The following is a 17,207-nucleotide window of genomic DNA, read 5'->3' on the forward strand; positions in this document are numbered from 1 at the left end:
GGTCTCCCCTACAGGCTCTCCTCCCCATGGCAGCTCCACCTAGCTCAGGATGAAACTTCGTAAGGATGCCCTTAAGTGGAATTTTGCCTTTTTTTTAGTTGTTCCTTCTCAGGACTGGATTGTGCAAACAGCCGTGCATTTGGATCCAAGGCCAAATGGGGTGGAGTAGGTTCCTGGAGTGTAAATTGATTCACTATGTAGGCTGTGAGCAACACCCAAGGCAAGGACTACCCAGGTAGTAGTGGTAGTCATCATACCCTATATGTATCAAGTCCCCTGTTCTGAGGACCATGCCATCAACTGCACTGTCTGTAAACCTGTTCTAGGGTTGCTGTCAGGCCTCCAATGCTTCCACTATAGTAATTAGGCCCATGGTACATACTCCAACTCCTCTCAACCTTAGCCAGTCCACAGAGCCAAGAGCATGTTCAAAAACACACTAACTTTTATTTTCCGGTGGGTTTTACTATGCAGTCCTTGAAGGTCTGGGCACATTTTATTTAAAATGCTGCACTTGTTTCAATGTTCGCAGTGAGCGTCTACACAGAGCATCTCTACCCGGCTTGTGTGTAATTTCAGACAGTAAATGAAATGTTTTGTGACACGATCCGTTTAAACCTGCGTTCACAATTTTTTTTTTAATTTTTTTTATTTTAATGCCCGAGGTGGTGAGATGGCTTGGAATGAAATGTGAAGATCATATTCTTGGCCCTGCAGCCTTAAAGTGTGCTTCAAAGTCTGGCAATGATGTGTTTTTTATGTTTGCTTGCTGAATGAATTATCCACTTTGGAGGAGCCGTTGTCTCCTGTTTTTCTTCCTGCATAAGAAGCCACATATCGGAAATTAATGTCATGCGGAGATTTGTTCAGCTCCATTACACTTTGGCAAAGTGATTATGTCACTGTGTGTTCCACTAGATACTGCTGTATCGGCCCTTGGAAGCAAAGTGCGCTTTAACCTGTGTATCAGTAATCGTACTATACCGTGCGCTGGGGAAGACTCCTATTTATGGTTTATTATCAATCACTAATCATTCGGCAATAGCATATCCTTTCTCTGTAGTACATTGTAGGGAGGTAATCTGAAGGTCAGACAGGTTACGACATACCGTGACCTGTACTTGTTCGTTCACAGGATGTACCTCTTTCCTTAATTGTGGAAGTTTGTCTTGTCATGAAAGTCAGTAGGTTCTACTTATGCTGCCCTATAGGTTCTACGTAATAAAAATCCATTTCTTAAATACAATAGCAAGGCCTCATTAATTAGGACATTGCCAACTAACTTCTTCTTGTTGGTTTTAAGAGACGTTGCAGTGTGAACCTTTCAGCAAAAAGGGGGAGGGGGAAAAAGCGGACATTCTTTATAAAGAATGTCCTTGTCCCCAAATCTTTACGTTCTTGCGTTCTATCTACTTCCATTACCATGAGTTAACCAGACAAAAACTGTGAACTATTGGTTAAAGAGTTAAAAAAAGTGTGATTGGTCTTGGTGTGGAGATATACTTTATGATATAGATCTACCTATCTTAACCAATCTGATCAGGCAAATCATGACATGGATGAAAAGTAGATAAAGTACATTCATATAAAAGTTGAGATTTTATAAATGGGATTCGGTTATGATGAGCGTGTAGCCTTATCACCAAATTACTCACTATATGTCCACTAAAATACTCTAAACAAAGGCACCAGACGAGGCCCACTACGATATTGGTTCACAACACTCATTACTCTGCTTGCCTATGAGCCAATATATGGCAAATATAGTCCATACATCTGGTGGGCCATCAACGTATTACTAACCTGGTGGTTTTTATATATCTCCTATCAGACCAGACTTGTGCTGCTCAGGGATTGTACACATTGAGGTGACTTTGGACATTTTATCATTTAGTTTCTACTTACCTATATATTTATGGTTAATCTGTGTAACATTTTGATTAATACAAATCGGAGTCTAGGGAACTGTGTGCACTCTCCTCTGGCTGTTACTTAGTATCAAATTCTCTGGATTATTGTACAACCTCGCCTTCATTTTTTTTATTTTAACAATTCTTTTATTTATCATTTTCAAGAGAAAAGAAAATTTTACAGAAAGGAAAATGGCTAGTGGAGTAATAACATTGGGTTAGAACGTTGAGTATTGCACATTAAGGCCTGGCGATGCTTGTATAAGTAGTTTCTTTAGGTCTGTACCATTTGTTTGTGCACTGACATTTGTTAATAATCTTGCTGTCTGTTAGGGGGTTGGATCCATCTGTTCCCAGACCCTCGTTCATTCCGAGTATGGGGTTTAGCTGGGGTACCAGATCTTGGAGTGTGTGGGGAGTCAGCGTTGTTTGAGTTGATTACCTTAGTTTGCGGTATAGGTTGTGGATTTATTGTGCCAAGGGTGCTGGTTAGGGTTATTTAAAGGGAAGGTTAGTCTGTACAGGGGTTCCCATGTCAGGTGGTGTGACTATGTTTGGTGGAGCTGGCTGTGCCAGCCTTGTTGTTCCTTTTTGGTGGGAGGGGAGAGGGGGGTAGGGAGAGGAAGGGGATGGGGAGTACATTGGTGGGGGAGGTTGTCACTGCCTTTTCGGGGACCTCGCCTTTTTAAATGTTCATGATTAGTATCCTGATATTTGGTGGCCGTATTTTGCTAAATAATATCACTAGAGGCAAATATCTTTCTTCTTTAGCAGACTGAGTTGTGTGTTTTGTACTGGCGTAATAAAAACTCCCTTCTCTAGACCACCATGAAAGTGGATAAGAAGATAAGAAGAAGGCACCTTGGGTTGGAAATCCTAATCTTTTGTTTTCCCTAGCAGAAGGAGCAGGTAAAATTTGGTTAGGTAGTAAGTCTATGGGTTGGATAGAGTATAAGTTGGTTTAAAAAGGCTTTGACAAAAATTATCAGAATTTTCTGTTTAAAAGCCTGTGAAATGTACGGAGGACCGATTCTCTCAATGTTTTTCCATTTTATTTCGCAATTCAGTTTTTTTGCCATTTGTAATTTCTATCACAATAAACCAGAGGCACCAACTCACTGATTAATGCCGACCTCTGCCTTCAATTAGTGAAGTCGCCCCTTACAAAAGTATATATTTCTACAGTAGCTCTCTCCATCATGTTCGAAGTATGGAATGCTTTGTGCATCCTTTTGATGTTTTGCAGGCCTACCTATATAGATTTTATCCATTGAGTGTAACACATGAAAACGCCTTCTCTGCCTAGACATGCATAGCAGCAATATGGAAAGGTTACAGGATGCTTGTGGGGATGGGGGAGTTTACATTTCACCTTATTTGTTGCTCGCAGGTATTTTTTCACCACTTTGGAGCATGCGGGGGCTGGGTTAAAGATCAGACTCAGTGTGTCTACTCTAAACACTGCAATTATGCAGACAGGGTATCTCACATATGACCCTGTTAATGCTCTTGCTGTCTTCTTGTTAAACTCTCCGTGTGAATGCTGGCATTTTTTTGAGCAGTATGGCCAATATGCGGAGCTATCCCTGAAACCATCGGTCATTTAAATTGTAATGTGATTATTTTAAGCCTTTAACTGCGAGTGCAGAGTTGCAGCACAAAATGCCAAGATGCCTCTAGTAATTATTTATTACAGAGTATATAAACAATACCTCCGTTACCAATGTGACACTGTCACTACATTGGTGGTATGTGCACAGCCACATTTACCAACATCTTATGAATGATGTCATTCTTTTCCAAAGATGGTTAGATAAGGTATAGGTCACAAGTCTACGTTGGGAACTGGGATGTTGTACTAGTTCTTCGCATTAAGTCGTAGCTATCCGTTACACTTGTAGCCCCCAGCCACATAGTAAAACATGCCTATAGCATAAAGGCCTCACATCGTGTTTGTTAGTAATACAGTATGCCAAAGGAGAAAATTGGGTAAGGGGGGAAAAAAAGGACTTAATATTAATAAATGTTGATTCTCTGTAGTCACGCAAGCACGCCAAGCTTTAGATTTGCAGCATTTGTATTGTTGTTGTTCCTTTATTCACTCTTTTTTTTTTTTTTTAAACTATCAGGCGCATACCATGCTTTCTAACTTCTTATGTTCTTTTTCACGCATACTATCTCCTGTTGGAAAAAACAAAATAAGGTGTAGATTTTTCTATTACCGTTCTATCCGATGTAGCATCTGATGATGTTCCTAGTAAAGCAATTTACTCTGTCTACTATGTATATGCCTCAATAAAAATCCAAATGTATTATTATTAAAAAATAAAAGGTTGATCATTGATACATATTTTTAAGGGTCTTTTTAAGCAAAGGTAGCACATAGTTTGTGCTTGCCCTAGTGACTTCATGTCAAGGATCTGCCATAATGGCACGTCCTAATTAATGAGTACCCCTTACCCGCTGTTAATGTGCCGCTATGCAGCTGTGATGTACAGACCTCTGCAAGGTGCACATTCTATGGTATCTATGGTAGAAACCATAAATGGTACATCTGAAATTGCCCAATTATGCACTGAGATATGGCCTGTTTATGGCGGAGTGTGCTCTGTTATCATCAGGAAATGTTCTAAATCTGCCTGAACAATACCCCAAGCCACTCTTGATCATACAATTGTGTTTTCCAACTCCTGGTGGTTTTAAGCTCTGGGAAACATGTAGTGATTCAATAGCTTTTCATAAGTGGATCTCAAACCGGTCAAGTCAAGTTTTATCAATATCTACTTTGGAATAGAAATCTCTAAATTCAGGCCTCTAGTAGTATTTGATGCCTGGTGTGAGAAACACGGCTGTATAAAAATATTTGTCCTTCATAGAACTTCTTTAAAAAAAAATAAAAAAATTGCCATGTCAATGTTACAATGTTAACAAATCTTGGACAGCTGAGGAAAGCATCCTCTCCGATATGCACAAGGCCAGAAGACACACAACCCAGCCTTGCTACTCAACCATCTCTGGTGCCGTGCCGACCACTTGGTCTATATTACAGATGGAAATAAATGGCAATAGGTCATTTGCAAGAATTGTTAAAGGGACACTATAGTCACCAGAACAACTACAGCTTATTGCATTTGTTTTAGTGAGTAGAATCATTACCTTCAGGCTTTTTGCTGTAAACACGGTCTTTTCAGAGAAAATGCAGTGTTTACATTACAGCCTAGTGATAGCTTCACTGGCCACTCCTCAGATGGCTGTTAGAGATCCTTCCTGGGTCATGGCTGCCTAAAATGCATCCAAACATTCAGAATCTCCACCCTCTGCATGCAGACACTGAACTTTCCTCATGGAGATTCATTGATTCGATTAATCTCTCTGAGGAGATGCTGATTGGCCAGGGCTGTGTTTGAATCATGCTGGCTCTGCCCATGATCTGCCTCCTTGTCAGTCTCAGCCAATCCTATGGGGAAGCATTGTGATTGGATCAGGCTACCACTTCTGATGATGTCAGCAGACTGCTTTTTTTTTTTTTTTTTTTTTTTTTTTTTTTTTTTTTTAGGCAAACAGCATTCAGAGTTACAGCTTCTGGCTTGAATACAGTAAGATCTTGCTATATTTAGGGAGGCATGAGGGGCCCAGGGGGCCTAGATGGTGGTTTTAACACTATAGGGTCAGGAATACATGTTTGTGTTCCTGACCCTATAGTGATCCTTTAACTATCGGCCCATGATCTTCTGGACCTGCTACATATTTCCAAGGTTGTTTGTTTTGTTTGTTTTTAAATACCGGTAGTTAGTCATTGTTATCTCCATTGGAATATAAGATTTATTGATTTAGCCAGCCATTCGTGTATTCAACTTACAGCAGAACTTTTTTTTTTGTTTCATGGTGTTGCAAATCTGCATTATTATGCATGTTCTGAATTTGAAAGTTGTAGAGGAAATGGAGAAGACCGGTTAGCTGATTGAATGCCAATTACTACACTATGAACATTTCAAGCACAAAATGTGTGGTTTGTTTTTTTGTTTTGTGTGTTGTTTTTTTGCTCACTGTCTTGATAGGTGTAATATCAGTGAGTTCTACTTTGATGAATTGCACTTTCACAGACGGAGTAATTGAAGATATAAAGAAATAGGATTAATGGAACACTACAAGCACCATAACCACTACAGATCACTATAATAGTTATGTCCGTTACTCTGCCCTTCCAGAGTTGGTAGTCAAGCAGTTAAGATTGTTTGGCAACTTACCCCAGTCTTCCCGGTACCCACTCCGCATCCAGCTTCTCTTGCAGATCTGTCCTCATTGGCTTAAATTTGCTCAGCTAACGTTCTCAACCAATGAGCACAGTCCTGTTTGACGTTGCTTAGCTCAGTGGAGTTAACAGAATTCTAATTGCAGGAGAATCCAGTATCAGGGCTTTGTGCAGCCAGGGATACACAGATATGTTGTCAAACCATTCTTAAATGGACGCCAGGAAATTCCATGGACCAAAGCCACTACAGTGGGTTGCAGTAGTTATGGTGCTTAGAGTGAGTCTTTAAACAAAAAAAATGTAATCAATAAAAAAAAAATTAAAAATAAATAAATAAATGTTTTTCATAATCCTAAAGGGTTTGGATGTTGTTCCAGGCTCCGGCACGAATGCTACACAATTCACCAATTAAATCATAATTACAAGGATGGTATGGTGAGCACTGAGCACATGTAACTAATTAAACAAGCATGTGAATCCTCCCCAACATTATTTACAGGACCAAGCTACCAAATATACATCTCTTCCACAATTGTGTTGTCGGATCTATCCGACTACTGTACGGCGAAAACAAACCGTTAAATATAAACAGAGCTTGGAGGATTTATGTCTGTGGTTTCTAATGAGAAAATACATTAAATAGGAAGAGAATAGTGTTCCTTTTATGCTATGCAAAGGAAATGTAACCAACATTGACAGCAGATACAAACTGCTCGTCCTATGTATAAACTCTACTTCCTACTCATTGTGCCTTTTAGGCTACATATTCTCCAGGGTGCTATTTTGAGATTATAGATTGCTTTACATGCAAAGCGCTTTGTGTTTTTTGTTAATGTAGTTAAAGGGAAACTGACTGCAAAGAGTGATTAGTGTATGTTTGACATTGAATACTACGAGAGACGGAGATTGCTAGCTTTGTCTCTCTAAAAATCTATTTCACTTTGATAAATTCTGGTTCTAATCTATGGATTACCACTCTGAGAGGTGTACAGCGGTAAAGCTAGAACCCCTGTTCATTTCGGGACATGGCCTTTATAACTTTTTGATATGTGATACGTTTGAAACTGCAATAATTACCTTGCAGGGTTAACTCCTTCTCTAGTGGCTGTCTATTAGACCGCCACTAGAGGGATTTCCGTGTTCTTAAAACACGAAAAGTGTTTTAAGCGACGGTGGATGTCGTCTCGCTATGTGAGGGCCTCCAGCGTCACCGAAATTCCCATAGGAAAGCATTGAATAATGCTTTCCTATGGGGAGGTGTAATACGTGTGTGCGGCCTTGCGCATGCGCATTAGGTCTCCCCCGCCAGCGGATGGCGCTGGGTTGGTGTGGCCTGACCCAGCGCCAAGGGGCTTCTGCACTGGACTCCACTAAGTCACTGAAGGGGGTTTAACCCCTTCAGCAACTTGGGATGGGGGGTGGGAAGGAGAGGGGCACTGCAGGGTCCTGCAGTTTTCCTGACACTAGAGAGTCCCTTTAAACTTTTTTTTTTTTTTTTTTTTTTTAACCTATTCTGTATTTATTTATTCTTAATGGCAAGAGCATTAAGAATACATTTCAGAGAAAATGCAGTGTTTACATTACAGCCTAGGGATACCTCCAGTGGCCACATCTCAGGTGGCTACTAGAGGTGCTTCCTGGGGCAGTGCTGCTTGGCTAAGATACAGTTCTGATGAGGCAAATCAAGGACAGATTTTAGTATATTTAGGGGGGTGGGGCAGGGGAGGGCTAGATGGTGTTTTTAACTCTGTAGGATCAGGAATACAGGTTTGTTAATTATTTACTCTTCTAAACCCGCATTGTGTTAAAGCACCGCAAAATATATTGACACCATAAAACTCTTATAAATATTGTTTACTCAATGCAAAAAGATCTCTGATGAACTTACTGCCAAGTCTCCCTCACAAAACCACCCAGTCCATCCCCACTCTCCGCTTTCGCAATCATGCCAGAAGCAAGAGTTACCAGGCGGTCGCATAGAAATCTGCAAAAGTGATGTTACATGGAAGGGTGGAATTGGTTTTAAAATAAGATTCTATGACTCCTGTTTTCTAGAGAGAAAAAAAAAAGTAAAATTAAAAAATATATATATATATATATATTATGTGTGTGTGTGTGTGTGTGTGTGTATTTGTCATTGATTTATTTTCCATTTCAGAATTGTTACAAAACCAAGAGATAGAAGTGGTGGATAATAGCTTCACCTATATTGCAGCTTGCGAGATGTAGAATACGTGCAATTATGGGACAATTATGTTCTACATTAGTTTCATCTCTGTTCTTACGCTGCCCGCCTCTTGCCATTGTACTTGCTTTGAAAATAACTGACTATTTTTCTTTCCTTTTATTTGTATTGTCAAACAAGTGGGCTGACTGAATCTTTGGGACGGAAGCCAAAGCTGAGTCATGTAGATAATAATTGACATATAGTGAATTACCAGACATGATAGCGCAGCATTTTAACACTGAGTGAAGAACAAGATAACGCCTCCCATCCAGACAGGTAGCGTGTAGACAGGATGACTACTTCTTTTATTTATTTTTTGGCTTCAACTTCTGCCATGTCAGACAATGATGTAACCTCTGCAAGGGATTTTGGGTACTGGCCTGTTTTGCCAAGTAAAATCACAGATATATATTTTTTCTTTTTTCCTACAGAATATATAAATGTAGAGGCTGCTGAAAAAAATGAATATATGTATTTATTAAAAATAATATATTAACAATTAGACACCGGTCACCCTTTTTATGTCATAATATTGTGCAGAATGCAGATCAGAGGTAGGCAACCTTTGGCAGTCCAGATGATGTGGACCACATCTGCCGTAATACTCCAACATTCTTAATGGTGGCAAAGCAGTAGGGAAGATATAGTCTGCAACATCTGTCCTGAAGCTTGCCTATTTTTTTTTATTTTTAGGCAATGTTTATATTTATCCATGAAAGTAATTGCTGGCTTTCTTTTTTTAGTGCTGCTAAGAGAAGAGGTGTCACAGCTACAAGATGAGGTTCACTTGCTTCGTCAAATGAAGGAAATGTTGGCAAAAGATCTAGAGGAGTCCCGGGACAGCAGGTCGGCTGAGGTCCTTTCTACTACAGAGTTGAAAGTGCAGCTTGCGCAGAAAGAGCAGGAGCTAGCGCGAGCAAAAGAAGCACTTCAGGGTAAGTCATCCTATCTGCCTTGATTTTTAAATTTAAAATGTGTCAGCTGGAACTGCAATGATAAGCATATGGTTTTTTTTTTCTGAACTGGCATGCAGCTGAGCATATTCCCAGGAAAAGAAATTGATGTAGCATTCTGTCATCTTCTTTCATGAAATTATCCTTTTAAGGTTGCATATTTTTTTTTTTGTATTTGTTTTTTCTTTAGCTTGATTTTTGAACTGAATTTCAAAGTTATTTTATTCCAGTGTGTGTTTCTTGTCGTGTTTTTTTTTTTTTTTTTATCCTCAGATTAATTATTTTCCCTTTTAAATAATATAGTTATCCATCCTATTCTTTAACCCCATGTTCCTGCCTCAAATGGAACTTTTTATTGGGGTACTAGAAATCTTTATGCAAAAGGGACATTCATTAAAACGGCAAAACCTGTCTACAACTGCGTTCATAAAATACAAACAGACAAATATATTACTTTCTGCCTGTGTTAAGAGAATGCCTTGTTGGCGTTTTATAGATTGGAAAAGATCTCAAGTGAAATACAACAGACACATACAAGTGCCTCCCATTTACATGAAATAGTATGGGATACTGGAGTTTAACCTTCTACTTATACATTTAAACTATGTCCATTTTATTTACCCCCATTTAGTCTGGCCATATACAGAGTGCTTAGGGCAACATATGTCCACCCATTGTATTAGTGTTTCAATTTAATTGAATATTGCATCACACATCTGGCACCAGGTTCTTTGGCGTCTCTCTACCCAATTTGTAATGGGTCTGCAAGTTACGCATCACAGATATTGCCTCTTTAGCCTTGTCTCGTTCAGTCATCTCCCAACAATCAATTGCTGCCCCGTCAATAACACATTTTTAATAGTGCTAGTCGTTACATAAACGTGGTCGCAGTTAATGCCCTATTTAGGCTGAACGCCAACAAATATTTCAGGCCATTCTTTTTTAGATTTGGTGCTGCGTCAGCTAGATCAGGGATATAGTGCCAGTGCACATCATTAAGGGTTTAAGTCAATGGAATCTCCTCCATGTACATCTCAAATCCAATCGGAATATCTGTACATTGGCATCATTCCTACTTGTTTAGCATCGTAAGGGTTTGCAGAGTCACTGACCCTTAATAAGCAGAACATGCCATGCTGGTAGAATCGTTAAAAACCAGATGACGATGAATGGACATCATTGGTTTTTAATTCAACTTGAAGTAAACATTGTGCGTCACTGAACAATGTCGTAGATATTTTTTTTTATAAATACTTGCTGCCTGAAGCCTTCAATCGCTGGAGTTTAAGGACATTGGGCTTTTAGACCATTTATCCAGTTCGTTGCAGTTGTATTTTGCCTAGAATACAACAGGAGTGTTCATATAGCAACAATTTGCAGAATTGCAAGGGGTTTGAGGTTTCAATTACCAAATTAACTGCACACACGAAACACCATAACCACTGCTACCTATTGTAGTGGTCATGGTGCTAGGAAGCTATGCAATCAGTCTATTTTAATTTTTGTCAAATCATGCCGCAAAAAAATCCAAAACACAATAGAATTAACTGTAACTTGTCCTTCACATAGCTTGCGTTTATTATTTACCTATTCAACTTCCTTTTAATATGCCCGTCTCTGCTCTGTCCTAATCCTTTGTCCCTGATATTTTATGTGACTGTTTAATGCAAGCTCCCCTTCATAGTCCGGTTCCTATTGTGTTATTTATGGAACAGAGCTGAATGAAATGAAAAACCGAAATGCATTTGTGTGTTCAGGAATTTATAAACACTGCAAACGTGGATCAAAATAGCCAGACTAGAGGAAATTGGGGAAATAAACACACACAAACGGGTTGAAAAGGAAATGCTTCATTCTCCCAAAACAAATTGTACACAGTTCTTGTGCTCGGAGTGCTCTACAGACAGGCTGTCTAATTTATTCCACTCACTAAAAATCACAATCCCTAGTTTGCCAAACTATAGTTAGCTATTCACATTATCTGCTCTGCATGGAGTCCTCTTCTCTTCTGTAGGGATGTTTTATGTCCATAAAACTCTTTATAAAAGCCTTTTCCTTTGGCGTGTGTGTGTGTGTGTGTGTGTATGTATATATATATGTGTATGTATATATATATATATATATATATATATATATATATATATATATATAATATATATATATATATATATATATATAATATATATATTCTTGTTTTTCATAGATACCAAATGGTTATCAGGTAGGATTATGGGATTAGAAAGGACAGGGGCCCGAGTGGGAGGCATGGCAGTTGGATAAAGCTAAGAAGAAACCCTCTTAATGGGCACACTAGAGAGGGAAAAAAAGCATTACAAACTGTCCATGTCGATCCAGGCATATTGGGAGGTATGGGATTATAATATTGCAATCACTGACATTTATGGATTTTATTTGTTTTTCTTGTATTTTTTTTTACACTTACCCTGACCCAAAAATAATAAATAGAAAATTACCGCAGGTTATTTAAGATGTCTCAGGAGGTGCCCAAATGGCTTGTGTTACTCTCTCTGTTTTAATATATGCCCATAAGACCCAGTCAGATTGTTGTTTCCTTGCTGTAAAAATGTTATCTAAATAGGAAGAAGGAAAGTACAGCTTGAAGGGATCCTGTAGTGCCAGGAAAACAAAGCCGTTAACAGAGCCGTCCAGGCTCTTTAGGGTTAAAGGGAAACTCCAGTGCCAGGAAAACGATCCGTTTTCCTGGCACTGGAGGGTCCCTCTCCCTCCCACCCCCCAATCCCTGGTTACTGAAGGGGTGAAAACCCCTTCAGTCACTTACCTGAGGCAGCGACGATGTCCCTCGTCGCTGTCTCCTCCTCTGCGCCGCTCCTCCTACTGGCTCCGTCGGCCGGCGGGCGAGACTGATCCTGCCCACCGGCCGAGGAGACCTAATGCGCATGCACGGCAATTACGCGCATGCGCATTAGGTCTCCCCATAGGAAAGCATTGAAAACTATTTTCAATGCTTTCCTTTGGGGATTTGAGCGATACTGGAGGTCCTCACACAGCGTGAGGACGTCCAGCGACGCTCTAGCATAGGTTTCCCGTGCTATGGACCAGGAAGAGACCTCTAGTGGCTGTCTAGTAGACAGCCACTAGAGGTGGAGTTAACCCTGCAAGGTAATTATTGCAGTTTATAAAAAACTGCAATAATTACACTTACAGGGTTAGGAGTAGTGGGAGTTGGCACCCAGACCACTCCAATGAGCAGAAGTGGTCTGGGTGCCTGGAGTGTCCCTTTAATAGGTCATTCCCCATGCCCCCCTCCTGCCCGGGGGGCAGTGACAAGGTAGGGGGTGGTAGGAGGGCAGTGACAGGGTAGGGGGTGGGGAGCTGAGACTGTGACAGGGCAGGGGGTGATAAATACCTTTACAATAAACGGATTCCCAGGTGGTCCGGTGGGCATGCTGTATCCCTGGTGGTCCGGTGGGCTCCCTATCTGGTCTGCAGCTCCACCGGGTGCAAAGCTGCAGTTCACATGTTAAGTCTCGCGATCTCTAGTCAGTGTTGCCGTGGTTACCCGCGGCAATGCTCTGATTGGCAGAGATTGCAAGATACCTCAGTCTGCAGCCAGCAGAGCTGCAGACAGAAGCCTGGCTATCTCCCGGACAGGTGGTGTTGAGGGGCCTTGCACCGGTGGCAAAAAGGGCAAGCCGCCGGGCCCACTCCTATGTCGGGCCCTCGATCTCTGACCGAGGGCCCGAATGTCACACTGCCCCAAAGCGATTTAGGTGGCCGCGAGGCCCCAATCAGCACGAGGCCTTAGGCGGCTGCCTCTGCTCTCACTCCCCCTTTTCAATTCATATCTCTCACTCCCTCGTTTCATTCATATCTCTCACCCTCCTTCCATTCATATCTCTCACCCGCCTTCCATTCATATCTCTCACCCGCCTTCCATTCATATCTCTCATCCTCCTTCCATTCATATCTCTCACCCTCCTTCCATTCATATCTCTCACCCTCCTTCCATTCATATCTCTCACCCTCCTTCCATTCATCTCTCACCCCTCCTTCCATTCATATCTCTCACCCCTCCTTCCATTCATATCTCTCACCCCTCCTTCCATTCATATCTCTCACCCCTCCTTCCATTCATATCTCTCACCCCTCCTTCCATTCATATCTCTCACCCTCCTTCCATTCCTTATCTCTCACCCCCCTTCCATTCCTTATCTCTCACCCCCTTTCCATTCCTTATCTCTCACCCCCCCTTCTTTTCATATCTCTCACCCCCCCTTCTTTTCATCTCTCACCCCCCCTTCTTTTCATATCTCTCACCCCCCTTCTTTTCATATCTCTCACCCCCCCTTCTTTTCATATCTCTCACCCTCCCTTTTCATTCATATCTCTCACCCTCCCTTTTCATTCATATCTCTCACCCTCCCTTTTCATTCATATCTCTCACCCTCCCTTTTCATTCATATCTCTCACCCTCCCTTTTCATTCATATCTCTCACCCTCCCGTTTCATTCATATCGCTCACCCTCCCTTTTCATTCATATCGCTCACCCTCCCTTTTCATTCATATCGCTCACCCTCCCTTTTCATTCATATCGCTCACCCTTCCATTCATATCGCTCACCCTCCCTTTTCATTCATATCGCTCACCCTCCCTTTTCATTCATATCGCTCACCCTTCCATTCATATCGCTCACCCTTCCATTCATATCGCTCACCCTTCCATTCATATCGCTCACCCTTCCATTCATATCGCTCACCCTTCCATTCATATCGCTCACCCTTCCATTCATATCGCTCACCCTCCCCTTCCATTCATATCGCTCACCCTCCCCACTATCATTTATATCTTTCCCACCCCCTTCCATTCATATCTCCCCCACCCCATGTCTCCATTCCTACCTGACAGGCAGCTGTTTCTCTCAGAGCCGGCTCTGCCATCACCTCGGGCCTATAAATAGATGGAAGACAAACAGAGTATAGGCGCTCGCTATAGTAGTATAAGTGATGTAGAATGGGCAGCAGTGACCAACACAAGGATTTCCCCACCTTATGATAAACAATAGTGAGAAAAGAAAGAAAGAAGGAAACCGCGCCCTTATTTTGATACGAACATACGTACTCAAATCCTTATGGTCATATAATAATATACCTCAAAAAAAAGAGAGAAATATACAAAATAATAGTGTAACCCTGTAAATATTTAGAAAGCAATAGAGAAAATATAAGGTAGTACACTCACATATAGCAGAGCTAAATACAGAGCTCTGCTGTTTTAGCGCGTAGACGGAATGATCCCCGTCCTAGGATAAATATGAGGTAGTCCACGTCTTGATGGTCTCAAACAGAGAAAACAGACAGGAAGATCCACATAGTGTAGTAGATACTAATATAAATATGGGTGATAAATGAATAGAAAATATCGTACTCACATTTACTAGAGCGTACCTCGCTCTAGTTAATAGCGCATAGGTGGTATAATCCCCACCAAGGAATAAAGATGTAAACCAGGAGCAAAATATAGTGGAAATCTCAGAGTAATAAAAAGTTAAAATTATAACTATTTATTATACATATAAATCAGTAAAAAACAATATATATAAAATACTCAATGAGAAAGTCCATTAACAATCCACTTTACGCGTTTCACCTATAGAGGCTTCTTCAGAAGTGTGTTTTTTACTGATTTATATGTATAATAAATAGTTATAATTTTAACCTTTTATTACTCTGAGATTTCCACTATATTTTGCTCCTGATTTACATCTTTATTCCTTGGTGGGGATTATACCACCTATGTGCTATTAACTAGAGCGAGTACGATATTTTCTATTCATTTATCACCCATATTTATATTAGTATCTACTACACTATGTGGATCTTCCTGTCTGTTTTCTCTGTTTGAGACCATCAAGACGTGGACTACCTCATATTTATCCTAGGACGGGGATCATTCCGTCTACGCGCTAAAACAGCAGAGCTCTGTATTTAGCTCTGCTATATGTGAGTGTACTACCTTATATTTTCTCTATTGCTTTCTAAATATTTACAGGGTTACACTATTATTTTGTATATTTCTCTTTTTTTTTTTAGGTATATTATTATATGACCATAAGAATCTGAGAATACCATTATACGACCATAAGGATTTGAGTACGTATGTTCGTATCAAAATAAGGGCGCGGTTTCCTTCTTTCTATAAATAGATGGGGCCCCCCTCCCTGTCATAGCATGGGAGGCGGGCATCTAACTCTCCGGCGTCGCGCTTTTTCAGATTGATCGCCAGGTAGTCACGTGACACCGGCGCTCCTACACAGACTGGGAGAGGGAGACGCTCCCCCTTTCACTGTACAGTGCGTGCGGTTCCCTTACGGAGCCAAACGCTGCCTGGGTGAACAAGGAGCGCAGGCTGAGGCGGGCGCTAAAATAATGTGTCAATCTGACAAGTGATTTTTGTGACCACCTCGACTGGCCGATTGGCCTGTGGGGTCTTGAATTTGACATGCTTCATGTAGATGAAGCAGCTCATCCATCTGGGTATTTGAGCTGTGACACCTGCAGATGTTTCTTTATAAAATGGAGTTAAGCAGTTGGACATTAGGTCCTGGATGGACACTGTGTCCCGTAATGATAAAGGCTGGTACAAGCCTTAATGGGCCCTGGGCTGAGTAACTAACCTGGTTTGATTTATAATTAAGACTTGCACAAGCATGTTCAGGGTGTTAAAAAAGTACAGAAATACTCTCGGTCGATGACATCTCTGACACATTAATTCATTGACATTAAGCAGACCAACAGAACACACATGACCTCAACTAGTATTTTCTGCCCACAATTATTAATAAACTATTTTGAGTAGTGTCAAAGGCAGCTGACACATCCAGCTTGACAAAGCAATGGAGAGCACATATCTCTGCCCCTTGATGGTTTTGGAAACCCCCTCCTGAGTGATCTCAATAGGGTCCTATGACTCGTAATTGTGCTTTTTTTTTTTTTTTGTCTTGCTGGGCTGCCAACCCTGATATAAAGTGCAAGCCTGAGAATTATGTGTTCATTTTACATGAGTCTGTGCTACGTAGATTGTACCCTTGAGCTTTTCTACTAATTTTGGGAGTGGTTGCAAGATGTTCTATAAGGTATACATCCTGCTCCCCAAGATAACTGGTACAGAACAAACACACACACCATTATGGAGATGATCTACTGTAAACTACTTATACATTAACTCAAACCTTACTCGTTTTGTCAGATAAATATTAGGATATCCTCTGTGGTGGCTGGCATGGGCAGGACCTCTGGTCAAGCCATAACAGTGTGGTGAACGTGGTATGAAGGGATCGGTACCCCTAATCTTTGAGATTTACCAATCTGTCTTTTTAACAGGGAGTGAAATCACCCCAATTAGCCCCTATATCCTACCTACATCTCACTGACCCATTGCCAGCACGTTCTAGCATGTATATTAATCCACCCTGGTTAACACGGTATATAATTATCCGAACACCACACTTGGCAACAATATACCTACTTTCAGTAGAAACTGGAGAGTTAAACATGCAAAATACAACATTGTATTTGCATGTCGGGTGAGGGGTAAACGGCAACATTGAGAATAGCACATGTGCACATTATATTGCTATAACTGTTATACAAGTCTCAAAACCGCAGCCTTTTTATATTTTTCTACAGTGCTAATGTATTTGCCTGGTGATGTATGGCATTATGCCTACAATAGAAAAACAGCTCTTTCATTGAATGGAAAGCACAGACTTAATAAAAATAAAAAAAGACATCATCAGATTCTTGTTTGTGTACATTCTCACAAGCAAAGGATTGTGGGAGATGCAAAAGGGTCTCTCAGCATCTCAAATAGTATTTTTTTCATA

General features: G+C 40.8%; 1 protein-coding gene across 3 annotated transcripts in view; it reads left to right on the top strand.

Moving 5' to 3' along the window:
• The window catches only part of KAZN (kazrin, periplakin interacting protein), a 594,836-nt gene that overhangs the window by 503,956 nt on the left and 73,673 nt on the right, over positions 1–17,207 (top strand). For all 3 annotated transcript variants that reach the window (XM_063436584.1, XM_063436583.1, XM_063436585.1), the window contains one exon: positions 9,133–9,324. In XM_063436584.1, the coding sequence (XP_063292654.1) occupies positions 9,133–9,324 (192 nt within the window). The remainder of the gene's footprint in view (positions 1–9,132; positions 9,325–17,207) is intronic.

Source organism: Pelobates fuscus, chromosome 11 (assembly GCF_036172605.1).
Source record: "Pelobates fuscus isolate aPelFus1 chromosome 11, aPelFus1.pri, whole genome shotgun sequence".
Taxonomy (NCBI): Eukaryota; Metazoa; Chordata; class Amphibia; order Anura; family Pelobatidae; genus Pelobates; species Pelobates fuscus.